This window comes from Leptonychotes weddellii, chromosome 9 (genome assembly GCF_054177405.1).
Source record: "Leptonychotes weddellii isolate Sample4059 chromosome 9, ASM5417740v2, whole genome shotgun sequence".
Taxonomy (NCBI): domain Eukaryota; kingdom Metazoa; phylum Chordata; class Mammalia; order Carnivora; family Phocidae; genus Leptonychotes; species Leptonychotes weddellii.
In genome coordinates this window covers 37,234,974-37,247,810 of record NC_138377.1, presented here as the reverse complement: position 1 = coordinate 37,247,810, position 12,837 = coordinate 37,234,974, and the positions used below count along the sequence as shown (strand labels likewise).

General features: G+C 34.0%; 1 protein-coding gene across 4 annotated transcripts in view; it reads left to right on the top strand.

The window, feature by feature from the left end:
• The window catches only part of ARID4A (AT-rich interaction domain 4A), a 65,731-nt gene that overhangs the window by 1,239 nt on the left and 51,655 nt on the right, over positions 1-12,837 (top strand). For all 4 annotated transcript variants that reach the window (XM_031039844.2, XM_031039847.2, XM_081830453.1 and 1 more), the window contains exons 2-5: positions 9-65; positions 2,193-2,303; positions 4,442-4,507; positions 5,486-5,576. In XM_031039844.2, coding sequence (XP_030895704.1) covers positions 60-65; positions 2,193-2,303; positions 4,442-4,507; positions 5,486-5,576 — 274 coding nt within the window. In that variant the 5' untranslated portion in view covers positions 9-59. The remainder of the gene's footprint in view (positions 1-8; positions 66-2,192; positions 2,304-4,441; positions 4,508-5,485; positions 5,577-12,837) is intronic.

Genomic DNA, 12,837 nt, shown 5'->3' with positions numbered 1-12,837 from the left:
GGTTCTAGCGACGGAGAAGATAGCTCGTTGAGCTGGAACCCCACAGATCACCAATAAAAATGAAGGTAAGTGGAGTCAGCGCTGCTCTGAACCTCGTGCCCTGGACACTGCTTGTCGTGAGGCTGGTGCTGTGGAATGTCATATTTTTTTTCTACTCAAAATTGATTCCTCTACTAAGCAGCGCTTTCTGAAAATGAGAACGTGTTGAAACGGTGAGAAATGATCATTGTGTCTAATGCAGTCAGTCCGGCCCCTCTCTGAAGCAGTTAGCACTTTGGAAAGGCTGGTGCAGCCTTTCCATTGTTGTCCTTTGGGCTAGTATTTTTAACACTTCCTGTGTTGGCAGCAACCTTTGCAGAAGTAAAGCTTTTGTCCTGTTTTGGTTCTTTGGGGGATTTTTTGAAATTTTTTTTCTTCCTCAGTGCCAGTATGATTTTCTAAGGAAGGACTATGTGCATTGTGTAAGGGAGAGATCATTTGTTTTGTGAAAAATTCTGTAGCTAAAATATTTGAAGGTGAACTGATACTAATGTTTTGTTTTAGTTGTCATTATAGTAAATATTTTAAAACCTACGTATAACCTAAAAAGATATATTCTTCTGAAGATAGCTAATAGCGCACACATCGTATGTGATACTTAAAGGGAAAGGAAGTTATAGCATTGTGTACTGCAGTGGCATTGAATATTTCAAGTCTGATATGTATCTTCAATTTGCATTATTGTAAATGCACTAATTTTAAAAGGTACTTGATTCCTTACTCATTTACTGTTTCGGTGTATTAAACTCTGAAATATAGCATTTCCCCAAACTTTCTCTTTCTTTCTCCTGGAAATGACACATTGCCTTCTTTAATGTTACTTGGGACAACTTACTGGAAAAGGAAAAATCATTTTCTACTTAAAAGTGTTATTTCTGAAGTGTACACTGTTACCTTTGCACTTAGCAATATTGAATCAAGCCTATATGAATACATTTAACTTTAGAAAAGAAGTAGGTAAAATGACAGAATAACAATCATTCTGTTACTTCAAGGTTAAAATGAATGGTAGAATGAAATTTCCCACATCTTTCAATGTATCATTCTGATTATGGCCATTTGTTAAAAGTAGATGTTTTTTAATAAAGCTTATTTTTTTAATATACCAGGAAGATTAGTGTGATAAACTAGGTACAGCACCAAGTTTTGAGCCATTAGTTCGTATCTCTGCATTTATCAGCTGAATTTAGACTTAGATTTTTTAATTTTTTATTTTTCCTTATTAAAGATTTTATTTATTTATCTGACAGAGAGCACAAGCAGGGGGAGCGGCAGGCAGAGGGAGAGGGAGAAGCAGGCTCTCCATTGAGTAGGGAGCCTGATGTGGGGCTCGATTCCTGGACCCTGGGATCATGACCTCAGCTGAAGGCAGCCACTTAACCAACTGAGCCACCCAGGCGCCCTAAGACTTAGATTTTTTTTAAATGTAGTTTTAGCCATTGGTTCCCCCCAAATAATGCTTTCCTTATGGAAAGCTTCAATGATTGGCTTCATTTCTTATCTATGCAGTTATTCTGTATCCAAAAAGATATTGCTTTAATGTAGCTATATTAAACATTTAACTGTGTATTATTAGCATTAATCTTAATAGCAATATTTCTTCTAATTTGAAGACAAAATTTTCAGACCATAATTAAATAACTTAAAGTCTTATGAAACACTTACTATGAATATACCTTTTCTGATTTTGGAGGTTTTGTTTTTTTGTTTTTTTTTTTTATTTTGTAATTTATTATTATTTTTAAAGTAAGCTCTACGCCCACCATGGGGCTTGAACTCACCACCCAGAAATCAAGAGTCGCATGTTCTACCGACTGAGCCAGCCAGGTGCCCCTGTTTTGTTTTGTTTTTAAATGTGTTCATTTCTTAAATAAATTATAGAATTGTTGAAACATTTTATATCTGGAGGAAAAAACATTATCATATGTCCTTACTGATACTTCTCAGTTAAAACTTAAAATGTTTTCTGTTGTCAGGATATAGTTTATGTAGTAAAGGAATGTAATTGCTTGCTTTAGGGGTATTTTCCAAATTATTAATGACATTAGTAAAAAATAATATTAATGTTCTTACTACTTTAAATACAGAAACTTTTAATGAGGCTTGAGGTTGGAGAATAGTAGTGACATTCACATTTTATGTTTTTTCATCAGGCGGCGGATGAGCCTGCCTATCTGACAGTGGGAACTGATGTCAGTGCCAAGTACCGAGGTGCCTTCTGTGAGGCAAAAATTAAGACTGTGAAAAGGCTGGTAAAAGTAAAGGTAATTTTTTTTAATGCAACCTGGATTGAAGAGAATTGGGGAGGGGAAGACTGCAAATCAACATTTTATTGAATCATTATTATGTGAAAGCACTGTTTTGTACAAAACTGTTGGAAAAGCACATTAAGAATTAAGAAATAAAGAACTCAAAATGAGAAGTTATTCCAAAATGCTTCTCTGAAAACACCATGTTTATGAGACTTCCTTTTATTTGGCTCTCTGCTGTTGTGGCATGCTTACTTAGGCTATGATCTATTTTCTTCCCTTTCATAATGTTTAGGTAGAGATGATTTCAAGTGATTATTAAAAATAATATAGTGGAAATTGTTTTTAAGACAGTGTTAAAAAATGATTGAAGAATTTTATTTATTTATTTAAAGATTTTATTTATTTGGCAGAAAGAGACACACAGCGAGAGAGGGAACACAAGCAGGGGGAGTGGGAGAGGGAGAAGCAGGCTTCCCGCGGAGGAGGGAGCCCGATGCAGGGCTTGCTCCCATGACCCTGAGATCATGACCTGAACTGAAGGCAGACGCTTACCGACTGAGCCACCTAGGCACCCAAGAATTTTATTTTTAAGATGCTTTTATGACCAGAAAAAAGGTCACCACATTATTCCTGTACAATATTTGGAAATACAGAAAAGTACCAAAGGATTAATACCCATAGCTTACCTCTCAGAAACTACTATTAACATTTTTGTGTTTCCGTCCAGTAGTTTTCCTATATAAATATTTTTAGTAATCTTACTAAAATTACAAGTGTAATCCGTATTTTATTATAAACATCTTTAACATTACAGAGCTGTATAATAAAGTTCATGAATGTCCTCTTTGTGATACCACTCCAGAAAGATTCGATATGGTCTGTCAGATACTATGCAGTGCCTACCATAACAGTATTGTTGTTGTTGTTATTGGATCGTGTTGTACTTTCAGTTTTGCAGTTTGCTTTTCACTTCCATTATCTGATCTTTTCCTACAAGAATTAAGCACCATAAAAGGAGGAAATGTTAGACTTGTTCTATCCCCAACACCTAGAGTAGTGCTCAATACATAGTAGGCACTCAGAATATGTTGAATGAGTAAGTGACCTGGAGCAGTTATTCTCAAAGTGTGCCCTGGACCAGCAGCATCAGCCTTATCTGGGAACTTGTTGGAAGTGCAAATTCTCAGGCCCAGACCCCAAACTTACTGAGTCAGAAAATCTGTGAGTAGGGTCCAGTGATTTTATTTTAACAAGCCCTTCAAGTGTTTCTGGTACATGTTGAAATATGAGAACCATTGAACTAGGAGAGTATGATTTGTGTGGCAGATAAATAGATTTATCTGTGATTATTATAAGATTTCTGTTTAAATTTTGATCTGATGAAATTTTTCTTCAGGTATTGTTACAGTATCATTTGACATTTCTTTGTTTCATTTGGCCTTTTTACTATGTCAGCTATATGGGATTTGATTACTAAATATTTACTTGGATTTCTTTGAGAATTTAAACTTTCTGTTAATATTGTGGCTCTTGATATATTTATTTAAAATCAGTACAGTGATTGGGGAGGTCTTATACATTATATGGAATTTCAATTTTCATATTTGGGTACTTGCTCTATGTGAATGATTACACTGTGTATTTGGGAGGATTTGTAGTAAAAAGGAGTACTTATTTGTAACTGAACTACATATCATGATTATTTAGGTTCACTTTATAAAGGACCAACAGTGTTCTGGTTTTAATTTGTGTACCTTGTATGTGGGCAATAAAAGTTTGATACTGTTTTTTTATATACTTTGTGACAGAACCTTTTATAACTTGTTGATAAGAAACAATGAAGGCAGTTTTAAACTTTTGCAATAATCACTACAAATTATAAATCTTGTATAGTTCATTAATTCAGCAAACATTTATGAAGTGCCTGTAATATGCATTGACATTTGCTGACTGCTGGTGTAATGATGGAGGATTCTAGCCCTCAAGGAGCTCACAGTTAATGGGAGAGAGAGTAAACATAAATATAAGACAGTGTAATAAGTATTAAAACAGAAGTAAGTACAGGATGCTAAGAACACATAGATTAAAGACTTCATAAACATGCTGTTTTAAAGTAATGTGCAAATTATTGTGCAAAAAATGTTTTGCAGGTACTCCTGAAACAGGATAATACTACACAGTTGGTGCAAGATGACCAAGTAAAGGGTCCTTTAAGAGTACGTATGTTTTGCAGTTTAAAATCTGTAATGATAAATCACAAATACATATGGTAAATTACTGAATTTTACGTTTGTAGGTAGTTTTAAAATTTATAAGAATGTTAATCAGAAAACAAAAATACAAATGAAGTGTTACAGAGCTAGTATAAACTATATTACACTGGCTGTATCCTTAGTTTAGAAAGATAAGTCATCTTACAGAGGGTAAGTTAGTACATATAAACATGAGTTTTCAGCCACCTTTTGTTTTGAACTCTTGGATTAAATACCTCTTTTTTTTTTTTACATTGTCATCAGAGGTATTAAGCCTGCTAAGGAATATACTGGTATCATAAATTTGAATCTTATGTTGTTCTAACTTAACAAGTAAAGTATGTTGACTTCATAATTCAATTTAGTGGGTACCTATATTGTGTTTTCCATCCATTTATGGCCATTTGTTTATGTAATAAATCTTTGTTATGTCAGAATACCACTTCGGTTAATATCTGATATACAAAGGTCTGGAAGCTGAAAGAAGGTCAACTGGTCCATCCCTCTCTCAGGTGAACCTTTATCTAAAAGGTCCCTTAAATACGAATGCTGAATCCAATATTCGATGTTTCTATGAAAGAAAATTGAAGCTACTTTTGCTATCTTACGGTGTCTGGTTCTTATATTTCCACAATTTCCTTGAAGGCAATGTGATATAGTACAAAAGCTCTGAAGTAAGACTAAAGAGACTGGGTTCTCATCGTCTCATCTGAGCCACAGTATTCAATGTGTAAAGTAAGGGTAGTAATAACCTTACTTGTGCCAAAGCATTTTGGGGTTCAAATTGCATGATAAATATATGAGCACTATAAATGATAAAGATCTAAGTCAATGTAAAGTAGAATAATCATAGGTGTTTTTTCTTTTCAACCCAGGTCATAGTTGGTGGGAGTAATTTGGTTTGTTTAAATTTGGTAATGAAATTTTGATACTGGGTTTTAGGTTGGAGCTATTGTTGAAACAAGAACATCTGATGGATCCTTTCAGGAGGCTATTATCAGCAAATTGACAGATGCTAGTTGGTATACTGTGGGTAAGTAGTTAATTTAATACATAGGATTTAATTTGGGATTGCATACCTCTATTTTGTAAATACCCTGAATTACGTTGGCGGAGAAATATGTATTCTTTACTGTCAATTTACTTGATATAGTTGGCTAAAATTTTAATGACACCTGCTGGTAACAAAAATAATTACTTCTTTGGTCACTTGTGGCTATTTCATCCAAGAATGTACTTCTTTTTTAGAATACCTAGATTATTTCTTTTCAAGAAAGTTAAATTATATGGCTATTTTCTTCCATTAGAAAGTTCATACAAGTTGGTATTGTAAGTCATCAGACTTTTTTACTTTTCCTGTAATGACAATTAAGATTGTACAGTTGTAATCTTTTATTGTATTGCTGCCTGTCTTACATAAGGGTAATACAGATGTTACCACAGAATTTAAAGACTAAAAAAATTCTGACTAGAGTAGATTCAAGTCTAGATGATCATAGCTTAATTTTTGATTTTTTGACCCAGTCAAGTCTCCGTAACACCTTTCAGGAAAGATATATGTGCTACTAATGTGAATGCATACTTAACATTCCATGCATAAGCTTATACTGGCTTTAAAAAACTTTATTGTCGTGAGTAGCAACAAGTGTCTTAATATATGTAAACTAAAACCTAAATGTAGTAGTTATAGAGTTGCTGTCATTATGTTGATGAAAATAGCAATGATTAACATTTCCAAATCTCTTCTCAGTACATTCATACTATACAGTCCTGTGGATAACATCCAATCTTTTTACACTGAACATCTATACCATTGTTTGGTTTTTATATTTATGTCTTGGTATAAGTGATGTAATCATGGTGTGGTTTCCTTAAAGAAGGAAAAGAAATGATCCCATAGGTTTACTTTTAGTTTACTTGGTTTGTTGCTTTGGGTAAAAATCATTCATCTTCAGGTGATGCTCAAAGCTGTGAACAACATGCTTTGGTTAAAAATTGTATTTCTGTGTCTTAACTTCGCGGCTGCTATTAGTAGTACCAATTTGTTTTATGTAACTACTATTTTCTAACTGTTTTTATTCTTCTTGGATCTCCTAGAAATTGGTGTTGGTTCACAACAGTGCTGTTATTCTGAACTACATATTTTTAGGAAGCTTGGTTGTGGCTGTTGATAGTTGTTAGAGATTTAGAAACCAAGTTTAATATTAACTCTTAGAAATCAAGTAAATATAATTTTAGTATATTAAACCAGTGGTAAAAATTACAGGCATTCATATATGCAAAATTATGCAAGATTATATGATTCATATTCAAATACTAATATTCCTCCTATTTGGTACTTAATATCAAGGTTGCATTGACAGTACTTGTGAAGTTTTACTGATATAATGCTTATGCTTCTGCAGAAGCGATACTTTTCAGGTTTTCACATTTTGGGCTTCTGCACTCCAGAATAGCCGATCTTTATCCTCTATGAATGGCATTTTAGCATTTCTAAAAGCTAGTTGCTACTGAGCATTCTCTGTGGTGATTTTCTGTGATGGGTAATTACAGAAGAAATTGTATAATTCTTGTTCTGAAAGAGCTTAGAATCTTAATTGCATGTAATTCGTGTATCACGCATTAGTGTACATAAGAATCACTTGCTTGTTTTAAAAAATGAGGATTTGAGGACTTCAAATCTCTTCAATTTACTAGGTCTGGGGATGGCAACCCAAGAATCTTTCTTTTTATAATTACATTGGGTGAACTTAATGCAGGTAGTACACATTTAGTAAAATAGTCAATACTTGGAGAAACAGAGACTTACTCAGGAGAAAAATTCCAAATATTTAAGTTTTTTGCATCTGCATAATGACAGCAAGTGACCTAAAAAATTTAAGATGTTAAAAAGCACTATTCACTTAAGTATATTTAATATAACACTCTGCTATAAAGAATATTTAGGTACTGAAGGATGTAGCCCATATAAAGAATGATTAGAGTATAATGAGCCTAAAAGATGGCAAAATAAAATGTGTCATCTCTCACAGGTCATGAATGTTTTATGTTTTTCTTTAATTGAGTGACTATTACCTGTTGGGTTTAATTCCTTTTTTTCTGAAATTTTTCTTGATTTCTAATTCCTAGTGAAGTATTATATAAGTAGAATCAGAAAGTTACACAAAGTATTAATGATCTCCATATCATTTTTTTTACTTTAAATGATTTCAAAATTTAACTATTAAAAATAAAAGAAAAGAGGATACCATACCACTGGTTTGGATCAAATAAGAGTTATGATCATTGGTGATCAAAAATTATCTAATGAGTCTGGTAACGACTTACGTAATGTAAGTATTTTTTCTGTGATAGCTGAATAGCCAATTTTGAAAGAGATTACAGATCTAATATAACCTAACTTCTAAAAATCTAGTAACACCTTGCTCTCTAATGTTGAATAATAAATAGCTCCAGTTTATGGATTTTTGTTTGTTTGTTTCTTTGAGCCTTGGAAATGGTTCCTCTTCTTATAATAAAACAGGGCTTCCTAGCATAATTTATTTATTTGGCAGTTCTTATTTTTTCATGAAAGACAAGGAATGTGTAATATATGGAAATGTATCATTATCCTTTTAGTCATTCAAAAGGTATCAAAATTAGGATTGGAATTTGTATCTTCATTTGAATGTTGCCGTTAACTCCTGGTAAATACAGCTGTCAATAAGACACTCTAAAACTACTCTTCTTTCACCTTTTTGGAATATAAGAATAACACATTGTACCTGAAAAATAGGAAAATCTAAAGGACATAATGGTTACTAATTTTAGTAATTTACATATAAAATGCATATACACATATATGTAATCTATCAGATTTTACACTAAAATCTATTTGATTGTGGGCGCCTGGGTGGGTCAGTTGGTTAAGCATCTGACTCTTGGTTTCAGCTCAGGTCATGATTTCAGGGTCCTGAGATTGAGTTCCTTGTTGGGCTCTGCACTCAGCGTGGAGCCTGCTTGAGATTCTCTCTCTTCTTCCCCCTTCATGCGCTTCAGTGTGCTCTCTCTCTCTCTCTCAAATAAATAAAAACTTAAAAAAAAAACCCAAACTCTCTTTGATTATATATTTTTGTGACATGCTTTTTAAGACTCAGGATTTTTTCAGGCCTTGTAATTACTGTTTTGCACATCAATTGGATCAGATCTCATGGAAGTTCTAGTTAATGGAGTAGAGGAGGTTTAGATTAAACTGGTGAATGGACTGACTTTTGTAGAATGTGCTGCAGGCTTATAAGGCTTTTTAATTTAGTTAGAACCTCTTATGACAAGTTTTTTTATAACCAAAATCCACCACAAATGTTTTCAAAACCAGGTGGTTATTCCACTGACTAGAAAATCATTAAGAAAAAAAGTACTAAAAAAGAAAACCTATGCATTCCTGTGATACGCTTTAACCTATTGTTTAGATGGCCTTCCATAAGAATTAGCATTCCCATGATAGTTTGTCAATTTCATTATACATTTGAGTGCTAATTTCTTAAGTTTCTTGGTTTCTGAAGTTTTTGAGCTTGGCTGCAGAGGGACTTCTGTATCACAGATGATTTTATGTAACAGAACTATTGGTTATACCCAAGGTATGTAATTTTAAAGTTTTTAATTCCATTATGCAAAATATTTTCTTAATATATAAATGTGTATATATAAATATACTATTAATTGTGACTGCTACACAGATACAATAATAAGATTTTCTTTTTGTAAAGTCAGAATTCCTGACTTTCTCTCCTGTGTTCATTTTATGCCTGTGCTTCAGGCCTATTTATTACTCATTTTGATCCCCCTTAATAAAACTGTAGCTTTCTGATTCTCAATTTCATCATAAAAGGAGGATAGTGATTCCTACCTTGCAGAGGCTGTTGTGAGGATTAGTACATGATAGAAGCTTAATAAGTGATAGCTAATTATATCTTTGGAGAGATAAAGTTAATATACTGTTATCTTACAATCCTCCAGCATCTAACGGCGCTATGATCACAGGTAGAGCTTTTGTATTTAGTAGATAGATCCCTGTTGCTTTTGTTTCTTTTAATTTTAACAGTTTGGAGTTAGGCTTTGTCTGTTTACATAGGCATTGTTTTGTCTAGTATGATTAACATTACTGAAAGAGACTTACCTTTGTCATTTTTGTCAAATTATGTTTTAGTATTTATATGTAACATAGTAATAGAGATATCACTTTTTTAAAAAAAATTGAGAGAGCACGAGCGGTGGGGGGGGCAGACGGAGAGGGAGAGGCAGACTCCCTGCTGAGCAGGGAGCCCCACTTGGGGCGATCCCAGGACCCCGAGGTCATGACCTGAGCCACAGGCAGACACCTAACTGACTGAGCCACCCAGGTGCCTCCAGAGATACTGCTTTTATACTCTTCTGCACTCAGTGGTCTATTGAGATGCCAGTTTTGGCAAGTACAAAACATTTCATAGATTTATAAATCCTTATAGTCTGACTTTTTCCTCTTGGCATACTATAGTATACATCTTGAACTAAAAAGAGCTAAATTTACTATTACTATTTAATTATTTCACTCTTACCAAAATGCCAGAGTCACTCTTCAATGCCTACAAATTTGGTGTTCTTTAGATGATACTTCTAACGTGAAAGTTATAGAGGAAGCTTTTTATAGATGGAACTTCCTCATGATCTGGATAATCAGGGATGTCATGACTAATAGGTTCGCTGTGTTGTTGGGTTTTCTATCTTTTAGAAAATCTTGAATAGTTATATAGATTTTCAAACTTGTATGAAGTACTTAAATACATGCCTTTGTATAGTTTTAGGAGTTCAAAATAAATTTAAACTGTTTCTCTTTGTTTACTCGAAGTTGTAAGTGTTCCTGTGTAAAACTGTAAAATTGTTATTGGTACCACAATTCCCTTTAGAGAAGTTTTTTTTTGTTCTTACATTATTTCTACCCATGATAAAGTATGTTGAAGTGTAATGCATTTTTTCCTTCAAAAATCTGATTTAGGGTGCCTGGGTGGCTCAGTTGGTTAAGTCTCTGCCTTTGGCTCAGGTCATGATCTCAGGGTCCTGGGATGGAGTCCTGCATCGGGCTCCCTGCCCAGCGGGGAGTCTGCTTCACCCTCTGCCCCTCCCTGCTGCTTGTGCTCAGGCACACTCACTCTCTCACAAAAATAAATAAAATCTTTAAAAAAAAAAAAAAACCTGATTTATTTCAAAGTGATTATTTTTAAAAAGCAAGAACTAAAGATATTGTTGAAATTTTTCATCAGAGGGGTACATGGGTGACTCAGTCGGTTAAGTGTCTGCCTTTGGTTCAGGTCATGATCCCAGGACCCTGGGATCAAGCCCCATGTTGGGTTCCCTGCTCAGTGAGGAGCCTTCTTCTCCCTCTTCCTCTGCTCCTGCATGCTCTCTCTCTCTCAAATAAATAAAATATTTAAAAAATTTGGGAATTTTTCATCAGAACATTTGATTTGGGCTGCCCTTGATTAATGATGAAACAGTGTGGAAAAACATTTTGTTGCATAAATTTGATATTATTTATTGGTCTTACAGTCTCATTTTCCTTCCTCATACCTCCACTTAAATGTGTGTGCATATGAGCATGTATGTGTGTGTCCATCGTCACCATCTTTCATATTCTAGGCATTAAGGAAAATTGGAACTTCTAAGGTTTTATTCTTTAGTATACTTAGGGATATTAATACATGAATTATTTTAAGTTTGGTACAATAAATTCATGATCTTGAATTTTTAAAGGAACAGTGGTTTATTTATTAGACTTGACACCATATGAATCATAGTTTTGTTGCAAATGTTTAGAGCACTGTTAATCAAGTTGTAGATTAGTAATGTAATTGTTGGAGGATGTTGTGTTTTATCCTGTCATTGTGTCTGTAGGTGGTCATTAATTTCTGCATCGTTGACAGTGTACAACACAGCTCCTTTTGTGGAAACATTATGGTTCTTTGAATATGTGCTTCAGGAACTTTTCATTTTCTCTGCATTGTCTCTTGCATGTAAGAGAATTTAAACTAGATGTCTTTAGTCTAAGAGAAGAACTGACTGAGGTAGACAAATATTGAAGAAGTTGAGTGCTCTTACATAAGTTCTTAGCATGAAAAAATAAGTTTATGATTAAATATTATTAAAGCAAAGTAATGTAGAATTTCCCTTTATTAACACTAACTTAATTCTGTTAGAACGGAAAAACCTCTAGAATTACATTAGGATTAAATCTTGAAGTAATTATTTTTGTGTATATGTTATTTTCATAAGATATACAAACATTTATTGATGTTTTCATTATAAGTATCTGAGGTAAGGATTCCATCTTTTTTATTTCTTCATAATGCTGGGCAATCAGGTGTCTTCTGAGAGCGCATTTTCTTTTTAATAAACTTTGTAAATAAGAGTGCATTTCTGAAAAATTAAACCTATAAAAATAATACAGCTAGTTATATGGAGAATAAAAGTGATAAAATGTTAAATTGCTTACCCCCATTTCCCTGAAATATTTAAACATAGTTTCCACACAGTATGATTTTTAAAAAATGTAGTAAAAGCTTTTGAGGAAGCTTCTGTGCAATTATGACTAACTTTCTTGAATTAAAAAAGAATTTCATCTTTCTGATGTTTCCTTGTTTCAGTGTTTATTTCTAAACTTTTTTTTTTTTAAAGATTTTATTTACTTGAGAGAGAGTGAGTGAGCAAGCAGCAGAGGAAGAGGGAGAGGCAGACCCCCGCTAAGCAGGGAGCCCAATGCCCGGCTCGATCCCAGGACTCTGGGGTCATGACCCGATCTGATGGCAGATACTTAACTGTCTGAGCCACCCAGGCGCCTTATTTCTAAGCTTCTTACATCCTCTAGCAAAAGAAAAAAGTTGAATCTTACAACTTTAGAATTTGGCAGCCAGTACTTCTCCTATAGTAAGTTATCATGCAAATAAGTAGAAGAGTCCAATAATCCAAGAAGCAGGGGCGCCTGGGTGGCTCAGTTGTTAAGCGGCTGCCTTCGGCTCAGGTCATGATCCCAGGGTCCTGGGATCGAGCCCCGCATCGGGCTCCCTGCTCGGTGGGAAGCCTGCTTCTCCCTCTCCCACTCCCACTGCTTGTGTTCCCTCTCTCGTGTCTCTCTCTGTCAAATAAATAAATAAAATCTTTAAAAAAAAAAAATAATCCAAGAAGCATTACCAGAAGGCAAACAGTTCCTGGAAGTTAGAGATACTTCTGGTAACTGTTGGGAACAAACCCATAATACCTTTTTTTTTTTTTTTTTTAAAGATTTT